The sequence below is a fragment of the Tenrec ecaudatus genome, chromosome 12 (assembly GCF_050624435.1).
Source record: "Tenrec ecaudatus isolate mTenEca1 chromosome 12, mTenEca1.hap1, whole genome shotgun sequence".
Lineage (NCBI taxonomy): Eukaryota > Metazoa > Chordata > Mammalia > Afrosoricida > Tenrecidae > Tenrec > Tenrec ecaudatus.
Genome location: NC_134541.1, coordinates 107534965 through 107558851, shown reverse-complemented (window position 1 = coordinate 107558851; position 23887 = coordinate 107534965). Strand labels below are relative to the sequence as shown.

At 49.5% G+C, this 23887-nt stretch overlaps 1 protein-coding gene across 1 annotated transcript in view; it reads right to left on the bottom strand.

Annotated features, from left to right (window-relative positions):
- ADCY9 (adenylate cyclase 9) overlaps window positions 1-23887 on the bottom strand; it is a 97880-nt gene that overhangs the window by 20672 nt on the left and 53321 nt on the right. The window contains exon 2 of the mRNA XM_075564357.1: window positions 12386-12576. Coding sequence (XP_075420472.1) covers window positions 12386-12576 — 191 coding nt within the window. The remainder of the gene's footprint in view (window positions 1-12385; window positions 12577-23887) is intronic.

Below are 23887 nucleotides of genomic sequence, written 5' to 3'. Positions count from 1 at the left end.
GACACACTTGAGAAGGATTACATGCTGGCCCAATGAGAAAAGAGAGCGGAGATTGATTGGTGATGTCTACCATGGGCAAAGAAGCAAAGGGGTGGAAGCACATGTCTGCGTATTTGCCACCCTTGGCTCGGCACAATGGCTGAAGTGTTAGCGAGTGCTCAGTAATTTGGTGTTAATTATTGTCTCTGGTTATTAAGGTGGTTCATGTGGTAATGCCATATCCATGATCACAGGTAGGACTACGAAACTTGGTATCTGCTCACAGGCCCCCACGGGCTATTCTAGAGACATCTCTTGGCATCAGTTTATTTCTCAGTGCCTGGTCTCCTCAAATACGCTTGATGCTCTTTAAGAACAAGCCGTCTGCTCTCAGGTGCTATATTCCCAGTGGTGAAGGGATGATCCAACCTCTTGGACGCTAGAGGGCGCACTGAAGACAGGTAAGGGCTGCCCTCTCTGGCACCTGCACCCTCTCTGAAGGACACAACTTCAGACACTACATCTTCTCTCTGAAGGCACTGCAAGGTCAGTGGGGACTGGGAGTGCCCTGGGCGGCTGGGGCCTGGGCTGGTGGCCTTTACAGGTGGGCAATGCAATGCTGTCTTCACACTGTCTCTGGAAGGCAGGGGTTACCTGGCTTGCAAGCCTGCTGGGAAGGAATGGTCAAATACAATAAGGGAGGTCTTATTGAGCTACCCTCCCCCCAAAGACCCTCAGGATGAATCTCTGAGTGGAGAGGTTCAAACTTGGGGAGGAGACCGTGCTTGGGAAGTTGGAGCTCCTCTGGGCCCTGATGGGACTCACTACTCACTGGGCCCTCCCTGCACAGCTTCCTGCGGGCATGCATATCCAGGACATTCCTCCAGGTGCTGGAAAACATGACTGCCCTTCACCTGCCACGGTGACTTTTCCTTTTTTGCAGTGAGATTTTACTTATTAAAACTCTAAAATAACAAAAAAGGAAACCGTCTAAAGAATGTCCTCTTCCCTGACAGGTGTTGGCTTCTCTCTTGGTGTGTCCTCCTGGCTGTCAGTCAGCAGTGACCTTAGTGTCAGGACCGTCCCTGCCCTACCGAGGTCGGCTGGCCTGTCTTTCCCTCCTTTGTCTGGATTAATTTTGCTTTGGGTCATAGCTTCTGAAGAACTGGCTCTGACCTGGAAAAGTGGGTCTGCCCCACGGAGTGGCCTCTTCAGTGAGAGGGCCTCCCTGGGAGAAGGCGTTGGGTCAGGTCTGGGGAGACCCTTTCCCAGAAGCCGAGCTGAGAAATGCACTGGCCAGCAGACAGGCCCGCTGCAGAAAAATCTCAATGACGACAGCAGTCGCTGCTCTGGTGGGGGCACTTCTGGGTGCTGAGAACATGCAGGTGGACCAATGCAGCTCACGTTAGGGGCTCAGGCCTCCTCAGGATGGCGCTGTGGAGCAAAATTGTCCCTTCAGCGGCCTGAGGCGCACAGCTCCTTATTGGCGGGCTCGGCCTCCAGGGCTGTCGGCCCCTGGTCATCACCTGGCTTGCAGTGGTCTCCTTCCCTGGATGAGGAGGACCCAGAAATACCCCTGCCCCATACTCTCCCACGGAGGCTCAGCAGTTAGGGTTGTTTTCCTCCTCCTTTTGGGCAGCACCATTGGCCCAGGGGTCCCGGGGAGGCACCCTGGTTAGTCGCTAAGGTCTCCCAAATAGCACGAGTTCCAGGCAAGGGCTGCTGGCGGGGGCTGGGCTGCCTGGGCCTTCCTTGGAGAACACCCAAGAGCAAGCCCTGTGTTTCCCCAGCTTCTCTGCACCCTCATGCACAGGGACGTGAACTTTGGTGGGAAGTCTGTAGCTGTTTCTCCCACACGCCCGGTCACATTTGCATTTGTTTCTTCAACACATCTCAATCCAAGCCCCCTGCGGTCTGTTCAACATGCCTGGCACACGGAGCGGGGAAATGGCAGGCCCTCCCAGACGACTGCGCTGAGCACTAGGAAATCATGCCGAAGCCAACAGCTGTCCCTTTCCGTAACTGTCAGAAAAGGAGTCAGGAAACTTCTTCTCTGAGAAACGAGAGCAGAAGAGATAGCCGTAGGCCGGCCGGCGCAGAACATGAATATTGAGCAAGATGTCATTCTACTAAGTGCCCCTTGCTCCCGACCTCCAAACTCACGCGGAAAGTGGCAGACAAGAACAACGCCGTGGTAACAAGCACATCCGACAGGACTTGGCCTGCCACACGCTAAGCTCTTTGCTCGGATCCATTGATTGAGTCTTCACAGCCTCCCCAAGAGCAGGTCTGATGCCCATGGAACCCAAGCAGAGGAGAGAAGGGCCTGGCCCAGAGTCGATGCCAACTCCTGACAAAGATCTGTGCTCCTCAGGGCTTTCCGAGCCAGATTTTAAGAAGCCGATCCCCACAGCCCTTTCTCTCAAGGAGACTCTGGGTGGACTTGAAATGCTAACCTTTCAGTGGAAATGATTCGCACTACCCAGGGGCGTTTGAGGCCAGGCCTCAGGGCCCTAGGTCATCAGCCCATGTGTGCAGCATCTCTAAATGAACAGACTTCCTCTGCTGCCGCGTGAGGAGGGGGAGCCTCAAAGATCCACCAGAGCAGAGTCAGGCACTCTTAGATGGGAAAGCCAGTTTCTTGCTGTTGAAGCCAACGGACTAGGCACAGGAACTTCAAGACAGATAGCATTTTCAAACAAAGTATTAGGGAAGCATGGTATTAGTGGACCAGAGAGGAACAAGGATAACCAAGAAGAGCCAAGACATCCTGGGGATGAGAATGGGAAATGACTGGCTGAGAAAGCTGGCTGGCAGCTAAATAACAGGTGGACAGACGCATGCCTGTGAAGGCCAGGCACAGGCTTGGAGGCCCGTGGCATCAAAGCAAAGCACATCCCTCTGGATTCACGACCTCACATGACCACTGAGTTGAAGATCTGAGACCTGTCACGAAGACCCAAGTCAAGAGGAGATGAAGACGGCTGAAAGGCAAGGGCAGGGTGCTCATGCTGCAGAGCTATCCCACCACAAGGCGAGGCAAGAAAGCAGGTGGCATTTCTGGTCATTTCATGTATGTGGCATGCTTCCCGCCCCCATTAAACGATGTGGGGCGGATCTTTCCGTTTCGGTTCATGGGTGTGTATTTTCATGCTTGAGGTTTTGAAACAACTTTAGACTCACAGAAGATCAGAAAGAGGGTTCCTGTTTTTCACCCACTTCTCTTAATAGCACTATCTTCCATAATCGGTCCGGCTAGCAAGACCAAGAAATGGACACTGATTTAATACGAGTCACTAAACCACGGGCTTCCTTCCGATTTGCCAGTTTCCCTCCTCAGGAGCTTTGTCTGGGAGAAAACAGGTGTCAAGGTGGCTAGCCTTTGAGTCTCAGAATGATGTCATTTGCCTCCATTTTCTGTGATCTGGTGTCATTATGCTGTGTGCTAATGAGGTGGGCTTGGTGGCTGTTCGGTTGATGGGTCAGGATACAATCTATAGGATTAGGTTGTGGTTTGAGTCCATCTCTTTTGACATCTAAGAGATGAAACAAGTGAGCGATCAGAGGAGCAATCATCACAGGGAAAGAGCCACCAAGAAGGATGAGCTGTCCGCGGAACATGTCACTGGACCTGGGTCCCTGTGCTGGGAACCCCCCAGACCTGGGAGAAGGCTGAGCCAAGATACCTGGAGATCTTCACGTCAGACCAGGCTCACAGAAGCTGGGAGGAGACAAGGGCCTGTCTCCTAAACGGTGAGCAAGAGAGAGAGAAAGCCTTCCCCTTACAGCTAAATCCAAGGTCTGACTTGAACTGGGACAGAAAAGCAATTTTGTTTGTGGCTGCAACCTACTTGTGGTATTTCTGTCCCTAGAAAACCAAGGCAGCCCTATCTACTTAGTCTTCTGGAGTCGACAAAAATGTCTTGGTCTGTCCCTGTCTTCAATAGCCTGGACACTTGTGTAGAGAACTGGGGGTGAGGGGTGGGGGAGGGGGTGGGTTGTAGAATGTCACCCCTGCTCCACTTGAGTCTACTTGATGCTTTCTCATCATTAGGTTGAGGGGAAGGCTTTGGGTGGGGTGGGGCACTCCACAGAGGTGCTAAGCCCTCCTCAGTCTATCCCATCAGGGGTATCTTCCAGTGGTGTGACATCACTGGTGTCTAGCAGAGGTTTCCACCACTGGACAGTTACCACGGTTCCTTTATAAGGAATACTAATACTTGGGAGAGAGATGCTTTGAGGCACTTACATACACTAGTTTGGTGGCTTTGTTTCAGTTTTAGAAATTGATTGGAGTTTATCTAACACATACGATTTGCGGATCAGGGCAAGATCTCTTACGAGAGAGTCGAAAATGGGCTTTGTTGTATCTGAACTAGATGGCCGCTTGTTTACCTTCAAGCCGTTAAGACCCCAGACACGATATCTTTTGATATCCAGGCACCATCAGCTTTCTTCACCCCATTTGTTTCTGCACCATTTGTCTTCAGCGATCGTATCAAGGAGGTGAGCACACAATGAGACCTCAGATGCGATATCTTTTGATAGCTAGACACTACCAGCTTTCTTCACATTTGCTTATGCACCCACTTTGTGTTCAGCGATCATGTCAGGAAGGTGAGTACCATGGAATGCCAGGTTAATAGAACAAAGTATTCTTATATTGAGGGAGTACTTGATTAGAGGCCAAGTTTCCATCTGCTACCTTAATACTAAACCTATAAGTATACACACAGATCTATTCCCTCATCATCATATAGAAATATATTTACATATGTACATGTCTGTATTTAGACCTCTATAAATGCACTTTGCCTCCTAGTTCTTTCCTCTATTTCCTTTGATTTTCCTCTTGTCCCACTATCATGCTCAGCCTTCATTTGGGTTTCAGTAATTCCTCTGTTACATTGCTCTTGATCAAGCCCTACCAGGGCTCCTACACCCTCCTCATCATTGATTTTGGATCACTTGTTGTTCTCTTGTCTCTGGGGTTGTCAACATCCACTCCTTTCCTCCCCCTCCCCCCCTCCCGTGTTCCCCCAGAACCGTAGTCTCATTGTTTTCTCCTCCAGATTGCTTATCCCACCTATTTAATCTAGCTAGACCTGCAGAGATGATAATATGCACAAAAAACAAGACAGAGCAAAACAAAGCAATAAAAGAAAAGAAAATAACAACAAAAAGAAAGAAAGAAAAGCCTGTAAATAGTTCGAGGTCTGTTTGTTGACCTTTAGGAATGTTTTCTGGTTGTGTCTGATGGGGTGCCATGCCCTGATCCCAAAGCCTACTTTTCGTATTCCCTGGAGACTTTGTTGCTCTGCTCCCCTTGTTGTTCTGTTGCACACCCTTAGTGTGGGGTCAGAGCAGGCACAATTCCTGCACTGTGTCTCCAGTGTTGTCCCCCGTAGCATTATGGGTCAGTGAGGGACATCGTGTCTTGTCTGGTCCTATGGTCCTCTCTGTGGATTGGCTGCTCTGAGCAGGAACATCATCCTAAGGGCTTGGTGGTCCAGGATGTGCTCCACTCTCTTCCTCTCTCTTCATTTTATCCTGTGTGCTCTGATCAGACATGTCCCTCTCCCTGAGCTGTAGCTTCAGTGCTGTCCTCTGAAGTGAATTCTTCGGGGGGGGGGGGAGGAGGGACTGCCCACGTAGTTGGGATTGGGGCTGGCCTAGCAATTCAGAATATTATATATAATATTATTCACCAAATTTACATATTTATATAATGCAAAGGTGCCCTGTGCCCTGGTGGCATAGTAGTTTCACATTGGACTGCAATTCACAAGGTCAGCAGTTCGAAACCATCAGACACTCCAAGGGAGAAAGATAGGGCTTTCTACTCCCATAAACAGTTATAGTCTCAGAAACTCACAGGGGGCAGTTCTCCCCTGTCCTATAGGGTCACTGTGAGTTGGTATCAACTCAATGGCAGTTAATATAGAATGTATACAGGGGAGAAAGATGAGGCTGCCTGTCCCTGTAAAGGTCTACAGTCATTATAGGGTAACTCTATGTGGTAAGTAGGAGTCAGAATCAACTTGATGGCAGTAGGCTTGGTTTCTGATTTATAAACACACACACACACACAAACACCAAACCCACTGCCACTGAGTCAATTCTGACTCATAGTGATCCTATAGGACAGAGTAGATCTGCTCCTTAAGATTTCCAAGAACGTAAATCTTTATGGGAACAAACCACTTCTTTTCATGTGCTGCAGCTGATGGGCTTGAACCACTAACCTTGCAGTTAGCACTCCAACACTTAACCCACAGCATCCCTTACCTATATGTCTAAAGTATCTTTCCAAGGATTGTTATATAATACAAACATACACATATATCTGAGATATGTATGTGTGTATATATCTATCCTAAGTGAGATAATATATTTAATACTGGTTTTTTTTTGTTTGTTTGTAGTTAGTTCAAGGATCGTTTGTTGGCCTTTAGGAGTGTTTTCCAGTCCAGTCTGTTGGGGCATCACGCCCTGGCCCCAAAGTCCACCTTCAGCATTCCCTGGGGACCTCGCCGCTCCATTCCCTTGCTGTTCTGTTGCACCCCTTAGTGCTTTGCCTCAGTGTGGCGGGATCAGATCGGGTGCAATTCCCACACTTACTACTGTTTTATTACCAAGCTTCACTCTCAGTGAATTTCTTTCTAAGTCACTAAATAATTAAATATTCATCTGTACTGTCAGCAAGGAACTTGTGATTCTCTTAACTAGGTCAGCTTTGGTTTTTTGTTTGTCTTGTTTTTTATAAATCATTTTATTGGGGCTCATACAACTCTTATCAATCCATCCATACATCAATTGAATGAAGCACCCTTATACATTCGTTGCTCTCATCATTCTCAAAATTCGCCTTCCACTTGAGTTCCTGGAATCAGCTCATTTTCGTTTTTTTTGTTTTAAGTTGCTTCTCTGTCATTTCATGTCCATCCGTCTTCATTTAGATCGGATATAGTTTCACAGATATCACACACATATATATCATATATACACATACACACAAAGGGCTCTTAGATATTATACTTCAAACTGGGGACTTCTTATTAAATTGTAACACACAGACAGAAAAACAAACGAATCACAAATGTGTAGCCATCACTTGTGTAAGGAGCACACCCGAGCAAGGCCCAGAGGCTCCCTCTGCTCAAGGGCTGGATCCAGCATCTTGACTTGCAACACCTGGGATCAGCTTTGTCTGTGCTTGCGCTGGGATGGAGAGAACGTGCAGACTGTTTGACCGGGGCCTGGCTTCTTCCTCTGAGCGATCTGCCCCCGGGGATACTGGGGGTGTCCTCACGGTGCGAAGAGGATGTGGTGTCTGAAGAGGACACACCTCTCCTTCCACTCTACTGTAGAGGATTTGGAGAGTGCCTGGTGTTTGCTGGGAAGGCACAGCCTTGGATTCTCTTATGCACATGACAGAAGAAGGAACAGAAGCCTATCCAATAGTGCATGTGACCTGTAAGGTAGGGCCCTGAAAGGGCTTTCAGGGTTAAATGCAACCATAGAGTGAACCAGGCAGGTGCTTTTCTGGGAGGCGTTGGGATGGACTAGGATGTCTTTCCAGCTCAGATGGACAAGTGACTGGGATTAATGTGATTAGAAGGATGTCATGCAATTAGAAGGTAAAGTAGAGGGGCAGCGAGAACTGAGGAAGGCCTTTGACAAGATGGTTTGATACAGTGACGATGGTGCAGGACCAGGCAGGTTTCCTTCTGTTGTACACACGGTTGCTATGAGTCGGAACCAACTCGATGGCACCGAACAACAACACTGCAATGACGAGTTGTCCAAACCCTGGGTTTCCATTGTCTTTGTTTCAGAAGACGTAGGCCAGCCAATTCTCTGGATCCTGGTAGCACCGGCCCGTTCATAACCATGTTACTCGCAAAGAGTTGCCGCAGAGCAGGCGTCAGACTCCTTGTTGCGTGTGCTTTGGGCGCACCTGGCCCCTCTGAAGGTGAGTCAGGAAGTACTGCCACCGGGGCTCCAGTTCACACTGCACTGGTTTATTTCAAACACAGGGTGTTCAGCACGTCTTCACGCTCAGCGGCGGCTGCAAGCACGTGCTCTTGCACAGGAGTGACACACTCCTCTGAAGTCTCTTAGGGGCCTTCAAAGAGTATCCCATTAAAACAGTGGCTCCCCGTGGGATCTGCTGGGCCAGTTACAATCAAGGCAGCGAGGTCAGCTCCGAAGGTTAGAACAACTGCTGATTTGGATCCTAAAGGGATCTCGCCCCTTCAGACTTCTTTTTGGTCCCCAAGCTCCAAGCACAATTCAAAAGAATACAGTACCGCTGTTTTGAGATAGTCTAAATGGAAGAGCACGGAAGTCACAGGGCAGGAAGGGGAAATGGAAACAGCGCCCTCAGAAGGGGTAGACCTCAATGGAGATACGTTGGGAAACCATAGCTCTGTTCTGATATTTTTGTCTAAAAAAGGCACTTTTTGATTTATGCTCATCCAACAATGGTTCACCTTTGAAAGATGGGACCTCCCTCCAGATGGAGCTCGTAGGGAAAACAAGGTCTCCCCAGGTGACTTGGCAACTTTGTAAGCACACCAAAGAATCTCCCTCCCACCTTCTCTGCTCCCAGCGTGGTAGAGCCCATTCTCTGCAGAGACTGAACTTCTGTCCCAGATCTCACTCCACATCCACTCCATCCTCACATCCCACGGGGCCGTTGTCACCGTGACCACCTCACAGTGGAGAACTGTGACCGAGTGACACCAAGTGACTTGCTCCCAGTCCCAACACGGAGGCTTCGAGAGGCACCTCCGACCTCAAGAGGCCCCGGACGCCGAAGCTGCTGTCCGCAGCACTGACGGGGTGTTCTTCTGTCAGCTGCTCATCCCGTGGCTCTCTCCTTGACCCTGCCCCCACTCGGAAGAGGTATATCCTTGCACACTCTGGTTTGGTTCTGGGGTCCCTTCTGTATCATGAAATGCCAAAGTCTTCCAAAAGATGAGAAACTTTCACCATCGGCCACTCTAACCAGCCAAGACCAGGGTGTGGAAAGGGGCACTCTCTGACCTATGGCCTTAAGACAACAGCCTTGCCCTTTGATAGCACCACCGTGCTTGGACTACTGTACGATCTTCTCCTGGAATTTTCCAGCTATGCTCGAGGAGGAAAACTGGAAGCATCTGGGACATGCACAGCATCAGCACCCATCTTACCTACCGCCTCGGGTCTGCACATCGCAGCCCAGGCTTCCAAGGTCAGTCCTTTTTATTCTGGCTCCTCAGCGCTCCCCCTCCCTCCTCTCTCTCCCCATGTCAATAAAGAAGGAACCACTTGAGCTGAAAGGATGCCGTTGTTATCTACCGTCTGTCACGCACTGTGCCAGGCACTTGGGAAACATGTTAACACATGGTCTCTCAAAGCACTGGAGAGAGGGCCCCTGGGAAGCAAGACCCCATCTAGCATGGTGTAGACTGTGGTGAGTAGTACCTTCGCCACACGAGCCACAGGCAACGCATTCTGTTCCGTGAACATTTAGTTAGTGCCTCTGCCTGGCTCTCTTGGCTTCTGGTGTGGAACTCCCTCCACCAGACTGGCAGTCTCCCGATAGGGTCCCACGGACTGGCCCTGCAAAGTGCAGTTGGCTAAGCAACTCTGTGGCCAAAGAGGATGAGAAATGCAGTGTGCTAGCGCCACTGGTGCTTACACGCTGGGCTGCTGCAGGGCAGTGAATTCTTTAATGTGGCTCTTCTGGAGAAAGTCTCTGTAGCTCCCACCAGACGACCTGTCTCCTGCGTGAGTCTGGTCAGAAGGTGGAGGAAGATACTGATGGAATTCACCTGTGAGTCATTGCAAATAGGATTTCCTGGAGTGTCATCCTATTGGTTAAAACGAGCCCTCTGAGCAGCAGGAACCTCCTGGGTTCAGATGACAACTACACCATCAGAGGAGCAGCAGCAGCAGAACCAGGAGCCAGAGCAGGAAACAGAGTCGTGGACCTTGAGAATTCACGGAGCAAATTAAGATGAGTGTGTTTGTGTTGCAGTCTGGCTGTGGAACGGGGTGCCTCTGGGCATGTAATGGGGGTACTTGGACTTGCTGATCCACAGAAGTGGAGCTGAGTGCCTTCAGGCTGAGGCTCACTGAAGTTGAGTGTTTCTGGGCACTTAATTCAGGGAGCTGAGCTGAATGGCTTTGGGTCCAGGCTCCTAGTAAAGTGGAATGTCCCGCTGAACATTATTTAGCAGAAGTGAACCTTTGTAACCTGTCCTGGTAAACAACTACCCTGAGCATCTCTCACTGGCCTTACAACTTGTTGACCCCTTAATAAACTCTTTAATCACACATGTTGTCTGTTTCTGTGTAGTCACTGCAACGAGCATTAGAAGCCAGAGAAGTAAAATAATTAAGGCATTACAGCTGCAATTTGAGACAACTAGTTTCTCTTCGGGAGAAAGATGAGTCTTTCTACTGTTCAGAGAGTCAGTGTCAGAAACCCGCAGGGGCAGTTTTACCCTGTCCTATCGGATGGCTGTGAGTTGGCATCGACTGGAGGGCAGCGAGGGCTCCCTCAAGCAGACAAAGGCTCTGACAGCAAGGCCCATAGTAAAGGAACCCTCCTGACGAGGCTCATGCAGAATTCCCAAACGCACGACCACAGAGCACGTCTGAGACTTATTTGTACCCCGAGAAAGGGCAGCTGCTCAATGAAGCCGACATGGAGAACCACCGCATCTTCAACAGGACAGGTGCGCAGAGGAAGGTAGAGGAGGCGCTTATAGGAACCCACAGGAGAGTGAACTCTGGCTGGAGGGAGCCAGAACCAGAGTCAAAGACCCTGGGAAAAGCCTGCCTGGAGTTGGCCCACAACTTCAGCTAGCCCGGAACGCCAGCCTTCGCACGAACACCGTCACGGCAGCAACAAGCCAACATCACGCACTCGTGGCACTCAACCCCTTGGAAAATCTGAACAGGCAGCTGGAAGACTCGGTTTGGCGCTGATGCAGCGAGGGAGGTGTAACTACTGCTATGGTGTGTGTAAACTGTTGAACGGGAAACAAATGCACCCTCTGATCTAAATCACAGTAAAAATGAAGAACAGGTAATATCTGAAAGCAGACTACCAAACTACTCTGAATCTGAGGGAAGGCTTGGTATGCCAGGTGGTCATCTTCCCAACTCGGGCTTTTAATTCCTGACCACTCACTGGTCACCCGGGCCTTGGGTCTGCGGGGACTTGTAGCAGCTTGGCCAAATGATTCTCGCTTCCTGGGGCTGCCCTGGTCTCAGTATCTAATCATCCCCGTACAATGTCGACCAGACCAGACTCACTGCTGCCGACTCACCGCGACCCCTAAGGATGGAGAACTCTCCGAGAAGTTTCTAAGGCGTGTCTCTACCAAGCTGATGGACACATCTTTCTCCTGCAGAGTGGCTGGGGGCTCGAACAATAATTTTGGAGGCTAGCAGCCCAATGCTTAAACCGCTCTGCCACCAGGGATCGTAATCCATGCAAATGCCCTGGAAATTAGACTTTCAGAAGCAACCATCTATCCTTCACGGAGGGGGCAAGCAGAGCCTTCTTTGAGCACCTGGTTGCAGGTGCTGATTCTGGGCACTTTATTCTGATGTTGCAGCAATGCAGAGCGGACGTAGGTGCTGGGAGATCTGGGTTCCAACAAGAGAGGCCAGGGGCTCGTGGCCAGCCAGCCCTAACTCCGGGAATTCTGCTGCCAGTGCCCACCCACAGTGGGGAAGATTAAAATACTCATAAAACACTGGATTCTGGGAGGTCTGCCAACAAGGCATGTGGACAGTCCCGCTTGCTTCTCTACCAGTGTGGGGGCCCTCAGCTGCTGGAGAGTCTCCTCCCACTCGACGCACCCTCGTGGGTGAACAACTGTGCTCCACGGGCTGTGGGTGGCTGAGTTCTCGAAAGCAGTGCACCAGCCGTTCTTCCACGGAACCCTGGGCTAGGGTCAGCTTGCCAACCTACCTCCGGCTAGCAACCAGTTACTTCTCTGCCCGGGCCACCAGGGGCTCCGGTCATAATTAGGAGACATGAGAGGTTGCAGAAAAACAGAACAACTACTGAGTCAAGCGCTCAACAGAGAAGTATCTGTACTCCATGGAGAGAGGGAAGAGACGGAGGTAAATGCCAGGGGGCTGGCAAAGTCCATGGGAAAACAGAAATGAAAAGAACATGGGGCTTTTCCACAGACTTTCTGAAGCCCCCAGAGGTCCCCAAGAAAGAAACCAGCAGTGTTTCCAACGCCAGATACCACTAACTTTCTACGAAAAACTTTGGAAAGCCAAAGGGAAGGGCGTGCACCGACACAAAGGCTTTTGAACTTGTCACGTGTTCCACTGCGGGATTCGTGTAAATAAAGTTGCAAAATGAAACAAAACAAAACAAAAAACTAACCTTAAGGTTATCAAAGGTTTTGCCAGTCTGTGCCAAGTCACTGGCACTCCCTGGAGGCGCTGTCCCCTGTAACCTAGGGCCTGAAGACCCCTGGGAACCGCCAAGGGCCTCGAGGCCAGACAGCAAGGCCTCTGAGCAGCTGCAATGGGACTCCTTCGCTCTCTGACCCGATATCAGGTATGTCTTCAGACCTACGGACAAAAGTCACAGTCAGCACAGGTGCAACAAAAAGCGCCGCCCTGCTGGCCACAGAGGAAGCGCTCCTGCAAAGCGGAGGGGGAGGTGGAGAGATACACCTGTCATCCTTATTGGGGACTCCCTGACCTGGTCGCAAATGCTTACTTACAGAGTCACGTTTCCTAGGAAGGGTGGCTGCGTGGTACCTTTGAGGGTCCCAAAGAAGCATCACCGGAGTCTTCCTGAAGGGGCCAGGAGGCCTCTGCGAGGGCAGCAAGGCAGGGCCGGGTCCTGGGTGTGTTTTGACCTGACCTTTACCAGGGTGGGACTGGGAGTGCAGATTCCTGTGGAAAGGACGCCCCCCCCCCAGGGTCTGAAACCCTCCCCGATTGAACGGACTTGTACCTCGTATGCCTCATCTATCTGTTTGGACCAAGCACTCGCTTTGGTCAAGATGAGTTCTACCTGTCGTTGATTTTTATCACCAAAATCCCATTAAAAAAAAAAAGTCAGATGGCCAGTTCACTTGCATGGGTACCATTCTCCTCAGGGGCCGAAGGTGACACAGGTATGTCCCCACTCTGGAGATTCTAGAGACCTAGCTGTGCTGGAGAAATAACAAGCCCACTTCTTTTGTTCCTTGAGGTCTGAGGAGAACTGTGCCCATGGGCTTTCTGAGCGTGTGAGCCTCACAGAGGGAGACCGCCTCATCTCTCTCCTGCTGAGCGGGGGGGGGGGGGGGGGGGGGGAGGGGGCGCCCACTGTCGCTCTCTGCCAGCAGCCCTGAGCGGCAGCCCACTGCCCACAGAGGCGCATGTCATCATGCGCGAACAGGGCGATCCCCGCTCCGTGAACGCAGCGGGGAACTTGGAAGGGGAAGATGACACGCAGGTGAAAGCACTCACATACCCATCTACTTTCCCAGGCTCTGAGTCACTGACAGCAGGGAGGCCACTTTGTTATTTCACCTTGGGAGAGACGGTTTTGAGGTCTCTATGCTGGCTGGGCCTAGTCTGCCTTTCTCAAAGATGTGCATGGGGAGCCTTTTCCCTGGCCTCTGTCAGTCTGGAGTATGGTCGGCCAGTCACCGAGGTAGGGGGACAGAGAGGGACCAGGGAGAGGGCCATGTGCTAGAGGTCCAGAGGCCACTCAGCCCTCACCTCCTGACACCATGGTGGGACAGCTTCCCACTAAGGGGGAGGACTTGCCATGCCTGCCGTTCTCTGGCTGGCTCTCACCACAGAACAATGGTCCCCACTGCCCCTGCACCAGGATGGCCCTGGACACGGACAAGGGCAGATAAAGATGGCCTTAAGGTTAGGGGCTCAAGGCCTCTTAGGTTCTCAAAGCCAGGGCAGATCCTTCATCACAGGCACTGTCCATTGTGCCCTGGGCAGCGCTGTAACCGGGAAAGGCTGAGAGGGCGTGTCAGCACACAGAGCTCCCTCTGTCTAGGGAGGTGCTGGCCTCGCCTTTGCAAGGGAACAGACACAGAACCTGTCCCCACAGTGGGTGGTCTGAGGAGTCGTCATCCCTGAGATGAGGCTCTGCCATTCAGGGGCCATTCGGAAGCACCAACTGTTTACCACACGTTGGGCTGGGGGCTGAGAGGACCAGAGTGCCCACATCAGCCATGACCCCACCTGGTGGGACCCAGACAGCTAGCAGCTGTGCTAAGCCCCGCAATGAGGAAGTGTGGGTGCACTGGGAGGCCGCCCCTCACAGAGACAGGGTCAGGGAACATCTCCAGGAGGAAGGGAAATAAGTGAGAGGGCTTCAAAAAGCTTGGGGGGAAATGAATGAAACGATCGTGGAATTTCCCCACAAACTGTTTGAAATCCTCTTATGTCATCCCTGGGGATCTTCTCAGTCTTTCTAGGCACAAAAGCATCCGTGGAGAGCAATCGTCGGTCCACATCGGTGTCTAGCTTGCGCTTTCCTTGCGGGGGTCCCTGTCTTTAGTGAGAACTGTCTCCACAGTGAGCAATGTGAGGGGCGCCCGGGTGCACAAATTGCATGGTGTCCATGGTCAGCCCCACTGGGGATGACATCAGGTTTTTCTTTGTTCTTGCTTCCTGCTGGGGAGCTGGACTTAAGGGGACGGGAGGGGTCGGCGTGCTACAGTAAGGCAGAAGTGCGCTGGGCATTATGAAAAAGGAGCCTGGGAGATGAATCAGGACTGGGCTACTTAGCTTGAGACTTAAGAAAGCATTAAGCCAAGAGGGTCGATGTGAGATGAGGATTCAGTGCGTAAGCAAGTACACATGATGCTGGGGTCCATGGCCACCAGATAGAGCTTAGCAGCCTGAAGGTCAAAGGTGGCAAACCAATGATTTGTTGTTGAGAGTATGGTAAATGGGAGAAAAATACATTCATTTTCTTAGTAGGTTGTTGTCGGCAATTGATTTTAAGCCTGAACAGCATGTATGCCTTTCATCTGCTAAACTTCACAGAAGCTACAGAAATGGGGGGAAAGACAGTTCCTCCCGTGAGCCTCATGATGGGAGAATTTGCTGGTGGCTGGATGTGTGGGAGGACCAAAGCTCTCCCTTGTGCATGGCTGGTGAGAAGAGTGGAAGTAGAGAGGAAAGAATGACCGTCCTGGTCAGTTTTAATTGGACACTTCATCAGCAGGGCTCTGAATTGGGAAACAGCCTCAACCCTCAAGAGCCCAGGACCCAACTGTCAACTCACCAGAAAGGGAAGGTTTGAGAACAGAGAGGCTGCTTTCAGATGGGAGCCTGCAGGTTAACCCCAAACATCACAAACAGCAAGAAGCTGGCATCACTGGCCATTGGAGAACATACATGTAAGAGAAGCAGATTGTTGGGCGAGCTCGCAAACACCCTCAAGACACACGTTCACTTGGTGATGTACTTTTCCTCCTAAGCAGGTCTGGAAGGGCCAAGCAGGGTGAGACTTTTTCCGGTTAAAATGTGGTCCATCGATAAAGAAACTACAGATTCAAGGTACTCTTGTTCTTAATCTACCAAGTAACCAGGCAGTACAGAAGTCTTGAGGCTAAAGTTCTATGCGGCAAATGAAAAGTTTTGCTACAAAACAACAGTCGCCTTTCTTCAACAACAGTGTCAAATGGGAATCTATTGTTTCTTGGCATCTCTTCCATCTGGGCCTGTCCCCTTCTGGAGACAATGTTTCCATCTCTCCAGGCCTTTCTGAAGAGCTCTGAGCTCTTCAATTCACACCCTGCCAAACAGCAACTGGGCACAAGAGGAATCCAACCGTGCTTCCTTGAAATCGTCTTTGAAGTTGGGGAACAAAAAGAAGTCTGCAGGGCAGGATCAGGGCTGGAGAGGGGGTGGGTATGGTCTTCCAGTGAGATTCATTCTCCTCAGCCAGCTGTGAAGACTTTGAAGAATGAGCAGGGGCATTGTCATGCTGGAAAAACTCCCTCGGGTAGCTCTCTTGGCTTCCAATCGCACTGGCTCACCAATGCAGTTTTCTGTTTTCTTGAAGCTGCTTTGTAATAAACCTCCCGGATTGTCAAGATGACCCCCTTTTGAAGTCCCCAAATTCAGTCACTCTCACCTTTTGCGCTCACCCTTCTGCCTTGAATTCATCTTGTTGATTGATCTTCCTTGAAATACTTAATCCATCTAGAAATTGCTGTTTTACAGGAGCAGCATTTCCTCTACACTTGTGGCAATGTTTCAATGATTTGGGAAGAGGTCCACTGAATTTTGTTAAAAATGTCATGTTACTGATATATTGTCAAAAGATGTGTACGAGCCCCCCAATAAAGTGATTAATAAAAAAATCAAGCATAAGTTTACCATAAAAATATAATACAGTCACACATTACCTAAAGAAAGAAATGTCATGTCAAGGGGTGGAATCATTTGGAAAAGCCTATCAACAGTGGCTGTAGGACATGCAGAGCACACAGAATGGCTCTGGATGATACACGTAGAAGTTGTAGAACTGGAGATGGTTTGTTGTGTATATTCTTGCCACAATTAGAAAAAAGATTACACGAATAACACTGAGTACAAGGAAGAAGAAAATGTTCTAGAATTGACTGTGGTGCTAAGTGTACAACTTTTCTTGGTATGATTGAAGTGCACAACACGTGATGTGATAGTAAAACTTTGACAAAATGTTATGTTAACCCTGACCTCAGAAGCATTTTCCCTGCCCCATGGCATAAAAGTGTCCTTTTTCTGTTTGTTTCTTAAAGTCTCCCTAATGAGGCTAAATGGGAGCCATAGTGGTTATGAATTAGGCTACCAACCACAAGGTCAGCTCCCGGACTTTCTACTTCTGCAAAGAGTTACAATCACAGACACTCACAGGGGAAGTTCTACCTTGCCCTGGAGGCTGGCAAGGAGTTGGGATCCACTGGTTGGTAGTCAGTTTGGAGTTTTGCTTAAGGATACTGAGACAAGTAAGCTAAGTGTACGATTCAGATACTTGTCTCAGCCACCACAGATCTCAGGGCCAGGTCTAAACACACCTGGTTTGGAATGAGTCCGTGCACGTGTGACTGCAGACCCGAGGCAATGCTTTCTGACTTAGCCATGTACTTCACAATCATCCTTTGCTTCTGCTTAAGAAGGGTAAAGGCTTGGTGGAAAGTAAGACCAAAACAAGTCACTTATTCACCATTACAACACTGCTTGGGTCTAAATCTTTCCCACCCCCAGTGAAAAAACAAGGTTGGGCTGGTTCTGGGTGCCCTCAGGAAGCCCTTTGGCCTCAAATCAATTCCTACTCATAGCTGCCCTGCAGGACAGAGAAGAGCTGTCCCCTAGGGCTTCCATGGCTATAAATCAGTGCTTCCCAAAGTAGACCAAGCCGGCTCCTGGTGGGCACTACTGGAACAACCTACGGGAATTGCAGACGTAGATCACTACACTTTACCCAGATTATAGGATAGAGTACTGCAGTTTTTCATTGCTGGGAGGTGCTAACTGCCCCCACCCCCTGAAAAGGGGGCAGCGGGTCAAATATGCTTGAGAACCTATGCTGCAGATCTTTACAGAAGCTGACTGCCGCACCTTTCTCCACGGAGCTGCTGCTGCTTGGCTGTTAGCAACCCCGTGCTTAACCCAAGTCACCAGGCATCCTTGTTGCACTTTGTCCTTGAGGATAAATCACAATCTGACAGTGAAACACAAGCTCTCTTTCAAAAATGAAGTCCCGAGCCATCTAATAAAGGCATATTTGCTCACACATGTGTAAAGAACAAGAGGCAGGCATCTGGCCTAATTAGCTGGATCTGGGGAAGTCTACAGCCCGACAAAGGGGTTTTTAGGGGGACAGGTATGCCCACATGTTCTACACCTGGGTACTGGACACTTGCTTTCTGCACCAAGCTCTCCTCTTCTGGTCATTCACTGCCATCAGGGCTCAATGTAAGTCACCTGTGTTCCTGTGGATTGCCTGGCTGCAGACTTTATACCTGACACTGTAAATGCGACACTGCTCACGGCTGCATCCTTGAATATGGACAGGAGGCGAGCCCACAGGTGACGGCTCCAATCTCTTCAGTAGTCCATTTCCCTCATCTCCAAAAAAAACCCTTGAATTACCGTGCAATAGCATGGGCCTTCAAAGGCTACAGAAGTGAGTTATTGGGAAGAGAACAGTTGACAAACCTGTAATTACCAAGCCAAGCCTACTGTTGAGTCCATTCTGGTGCAGAGCAACCCAAGAGGGCTGAGCAGAAGTGCCTGGAGGTTTCCCAAGGCTGGGACTCGGTACAGAAACTCTGCCTCTTCTCCTTCCTTGAAGTGGCTGGTGGGTTTGAATTGCCCCACCTTCCAATTATGAGCTCACCGCTTAGCCCAACAGCCTGCCCGGAACTATGTAATTCATTCATTTCCCCACTTTTTAAAAACAATTAAATCAAATACTTACGGAGGGTTAGGGCCAGGCTAAGTACTGCGAGAAACAAACAGACAAGAAGGGACTCAACATGAAGACACTGCGTGCAGATGGAAACTTTTCTCCTCGCTTAACCCCTCGGCTTCAGCTTGCTCACCCAAAGCACTGCCAGCATCATTGCTGTCACGGGCAGGCGTGAGGGTTAGATGAGTTGACGCATGAGGTGCTGAACGCAGGCTTAGCACAAAGGTTAGATGAGGGCTAGTCTTACAATGACCAAACGACTTCCCGAGGGAGCTTCAAAAAGAGCGTGGAGAAATGGAATGAAACGATAATGAGAATTTCCCCCACAAACTTTTTGAAGCCCTCGTGCACAGGAATGAAGGCTGTGATCTTCCCACTCCGCTTGCGGACCACAGAAGGTCCTGGGCAGGGTGAGAGGAAAAAGGAGAACTACATAAATTCAAAATCATAAAAAGGACCAGACTGGTCTGATAGAGACCGGAGGAACCCTGAGACGGTGGCCCTGAGACGCCTTTCAAACCTGGCACTGAGGTCACCTGGGGTCGCCTGGCAGCCAAATGACAGGCCCAGCAAGGGAGCAGCAACAGCCATCAGGAAGAGTGGCCCGTGAGCCCACGGGCGGCCTCGGCAGCATCTGCAGCAGTCAGGGAGGGAGGGTGACTGGAAAATGGGGGAGCTGCTCCTTGGATGAGTGGGACCAATGGCACAAAGCAAACTGCTGCCCTGTCCACTTTCTCTCAGGCTACAAGGAAACAAACTCGCCGACCGTGTGTTGTTGTTTGAAGTTGTCATCTTTGTTCTGGTCCAAGGATTCAGAGAAAAACCTTGACAGTGGGCAGGCCACGTGAGCTAGGAGTTGAGGAAGAGACAAAGTGACAGGAGCAGCCAGCAGCCGTCAAGCGGTGAGAGGGGGAGGAAACAGAGCCCGAGACAGTGGAAGTCCTTGTCTGAGTGAAGAGCTGGGGTGCAGTGTGGCACCAAGGAAACACACATCCTTCCTCTCATTCCTGAATGCTTCCTCCCCCGGCCCCTCCCCACCACCGTGACCCAGTTCTACCTCACAAATCCAGCTAGACCGGAGTACACACATTGGTACAGCTGAGAGCTCTGGACATATGGAATCCAGGACAGATACCCCCTCAGGTACAGGAGTAGGAGTAGCGATAGCATGAGGGTAGGGGGTGATCAGGCAGGAGGAAGGGGGAAAAAGGGGGAACCCATCACATGGTTAGATATATAGCCGCCCCCCCCCTTAAGGGGATGAATAACAGAAATGTGGGTGAAGGGAGACAACAGATAGTGTAAGATACAAAATAATAATAACAATATATAAAGGATTCACCAGAGTAGGAAGGTGGGGGAGGGAGGGGGAGAAAAGGGGAATTTATACCAAGGGCTCAAGTAGAAAATGTTTTAGAAATGATGATGGCACCATATGTACTAATATGCTTGATACAATTGATGTATGGAATGTTGTAAGAGCCCCCAATAAAATGATTTTTAAAAAAACAAATGAAAAAGTAAAATCAGGAGGAAAAAACAGATGATGCTTTGCTGAGGAAGCTCTAGGAAAAAACTCAAAAGTACCGTGGCGTAAACCAAGGAAGGGCTTGAAGTAATAATGTGCGTGGGCACGCGCACACACACACACACACACACACACACACACACACACACACACACACGAGAGATGAAGCTGCAGGAGGGCGGTGAATCTGGGACAAGTGACCAGACAATTCAAGGAGAAGAAAAGGAGCTGAGTGTAGCCAGTGTTCTGAAAGGAACTTCAGGACTGAGGAAAGGCACTTCACCGTGAGTTTCAGAAAACGGAGAAAACTGAAGTTCTGAGATCATTCCCAACAGTTTACGAATCAGATGCAAAATTAAACCACTGCCATCAAGTGATGCCACAGACAGCGACCCCAAGAGCCAGGCGGAAGGTCTCCACACAGTCCCCAAGCCTGCCATCTTCATGGAAGCAGACTGTGGGATCTTTACCCAGAGGGGGTAGCTGGTGGGTTTAAATCCACTGGGCTTTCAATTAGCAGCCAACGCTCATTAGCCCCCCACACTGTCGGGGCTCCCTACCTGACCAGAAGCAGAGAGGAAACAAAGAGATTTAGAACAGAAACCGAGTAACCCCTACCAGATTGTTAGTCACCTAGTGGCAATCTGGAAGGCCACCCCACATGCAGGAGCACGGTGAGTCACGCCGGAAGGAGAGACAGCAGGTGCCACAGACCACACTCCTTCCCCTGGAGACCCAGGAAGTGGCTTGTCAATGCGAAGGTTTTTGAGAGGTGCTGATTTCAGGGCAGAGCACAGATGATGAGTAAGCAGATTCCAGATAGAAGAGAAATGAAAGATTAAAATTTTAATAATTTGAGACTAAATAACTAAAAAACAAAACAATTTTTAAAAGGAAAATGTACTGAAAACAGAAATAAAGCAATGTGATGTTACATTAAAGAAGTCAGTGATGAAAAGCCACATATTACATGACTCCATTTACATGAAATGTGCCTAACACGTAACTCTGTAGAGACAGTTAGATTAGTGCTTTGCCAGGGGCTTGGGGAGTGACTGACTGCTAATGGGTACGCGTTGCTTTTGAGGTTATGAAAAAGTTTGAAAAGAAGACTGTGCTGATGGTTATATGACCATGACTACATGAAAAGTCAGAATTAAACACATTAAATAGACGAACTTCATGGTGTGTGAATTATATCTCAATAGAGTTATTTTATTTTTTATCATTTTATTGGGGGCTCATAAAAATCTTATCACAATCCATACATAAATCAGTTTTATAAAGCATATCTGTACATTGGCTACCCTCACCATTCTCAAAACATTTGCTCTCCACGTATGCCCCTGGCATCAGCTCATTTCCATCCCCACGCCCCCCTCCCTCATGAACCCTTGATAATTTATAAATTATTATTTTGTCATATCTTACACTGTCCGACGTCTCCCTTTACCCACTTTTCTGTTGTTAGTCCCCCAGGAAGGAAGTTATATGTAGATCCGTGTAATCAGTTCCCCCTTTCTACCCCACCCTCCATCCACCCTCCCGGTATTGCCACTCTCACCAAGGATCCTGAAGGGATCATCTGCCCTGGATTCCCTGTGTTTCCAGTTCCTATCTGCACCAGTGTACATCCTCTGGTCTAGCCAGATTTGTAAGGTAGCATTGGGATCATGATAGTGGTGGTGGTGGGAAGGAAGCATCTAGGAATTAGAGGAAAGTTGTATGTTTCATTGTTGCTACACTGCACCCTGACTGACTCATCTCCTCCCCACGATTCTTCCATAAGGCGAAGTCCAGTTGCCTACAGATGAGCTTTGGGTCTCCACTCTACACTCCCTCTCATTCACAATGATATGATTTTTTTTTGTTCTTTGATGACTGATCCTTTCAACACCTCGTGATCACACAGGTTGGTGTGCTTCTTCTTTGTGGGCTTTGTTGCTTCTGAGCTAGATGGCCGCTTGTTTACCTTCAAGCCTTTAAGACCCCAGACGTTATTATCTTTTGATAGCCGGGCTCCATCAGCTTTCTTCACCACATTTGCTTATTCACTTGCTTTGCTTTCAGTGATGGTGTCAGGAAGGTGAGCATCATGGAATGCCAGCTTAATAGAACAAAGTGTTCTTGCATTGAAGGAGTACTTGAGTGAAGGCTCAAAGTCCATCTGCTACCTTAATACTAAACCTATAAATATAAGCACATGAATCTATTTCCCCATCCTCACATATAAATATATTTACGAGCTATTTCTTTTAAAGAAAAAAAGGGAGGAGAAATAGAGCTACACGAACTCTGACAAGAACGTCAACAGTTCAGAGATTTAGAGAAAACAGAAAAGCCAGTGAGAAAGACTGCCCTTGGGAGTTCAAGGTAAAGGAGAGGGCAGTGGCAGGTGAAAGAAAAACATTAAAAACAGAGGCTCAGAAATCGATAACTTGGTAGAATGGGGATGGAAAAATACATAAATAAGAAAAAAGGCTAAAACGACCTTGAGAAAGGAAACATTCAGGCACAGCCAGAGTTCTGAAGCCTGGAAGAGATGAAAGGATTAAACAAATAGAAAGTTTGACCTTCGTGAGATATCGCCAAGAATCATCAAACTTGCAACTCTCTATTGCAACCTTGTCCAAAAACAACCTGGCTTTCTTAGTAGATTGCCAATACAGTAAGGGCTGCGGACTCCCTGCGCCAGCCTCCCGCTCCACACCCACACCCTGCCGCTACTGTGTCCCTGGTCAGAGCAGTTGACAGGGGAACTGATCAGTAGTGCTAGCTGGGCACCATGTAGTTCTTCTGGTCTCAGGCTAGAAGCAGCTGGAGTCTGTGTGGGTCATTATCTTTGGTTTCCTTCTGGCAGGAAGAGATCAACAATTACATCTTACATCGCCACTTGTAAGCTTTTAAGACCCCAGGTGTTCCTACCAAACTGGGATGTAGAACAGTGCTTCCCAAAGTGGGCGATACTGCCCCTGGAGGAGGATGGAACAAGCCCCCTGCCCCCCTGCTGCTGCAGCAAGAGCAGACACCTACCCTTTATCTTGGATTGTGGGCTATACTACAAAAGATTTTCATTGCCAGGGGGTGCGCTGAGTAATTTTTTTTTTAAGGGAGCAGTAGGCCAGATAAGTTTGGGAATCTGATGTAAAACATCATCTTCAGGAACTATGGTGTGCCAGCTGACCCAGATGTGCTCCAGACTGTGGTTCTTAGATTTCAGGCCCAGTGACTCATACTCATTTTAAACTGTATCGCATGATTTCTGACCGTTTATAAAACGAACACCTGCACTCTCTGATCTTTCACACCCATTAAGTGCAACACATGTACTAAAACACAGTGCTGAACATATTAACCTCCTGTGGGGTTCTCTGACCCCACAGGGCCCAAATGTTTACCCAGGCATGCAGCCCTCATACTAATAGGATTTGGCAAGTGTGGCTTCAGCCCAGCCACCAGGTGTTTCAGGAAAGGACTGACAAACTGGCTTGCCCTTCTGCGGGTGCCTGAGCCCCAGGCACACTCAGGAAGGAGGTAAAATTTAACTTGGGTCACTGCTGCCAAGCTTCCCTGGTTAATGCTGCCAGGTTTCCTCTGCCTTCCCACCAACCAGCTGCAAAGACATGTCACTGCTGTGGTGGTAGCGCAGATGTTCAATCAGCACCCCTGTTCACTCCACTCGGCCCACTCCACACTGGAGGTCATAGCTGATCACTGTGCCCAGTGCACCCTGTCCCCTGATATGAATGCTGGGGACAACAGCTGGTTCCCAGTCACATCTGGGAAAGCTCTGTGGTGGGAATACCAGTCAAAATTTCTGAGGAGCCTCCACGTTGGATGATTCCAGGTCAACCTGTACCTTATTTGGGGGCAAGGAGCCTGGGTGGTGTTGTAGGTTAGAAGTTAGGTAATTAACTGCTAGATCA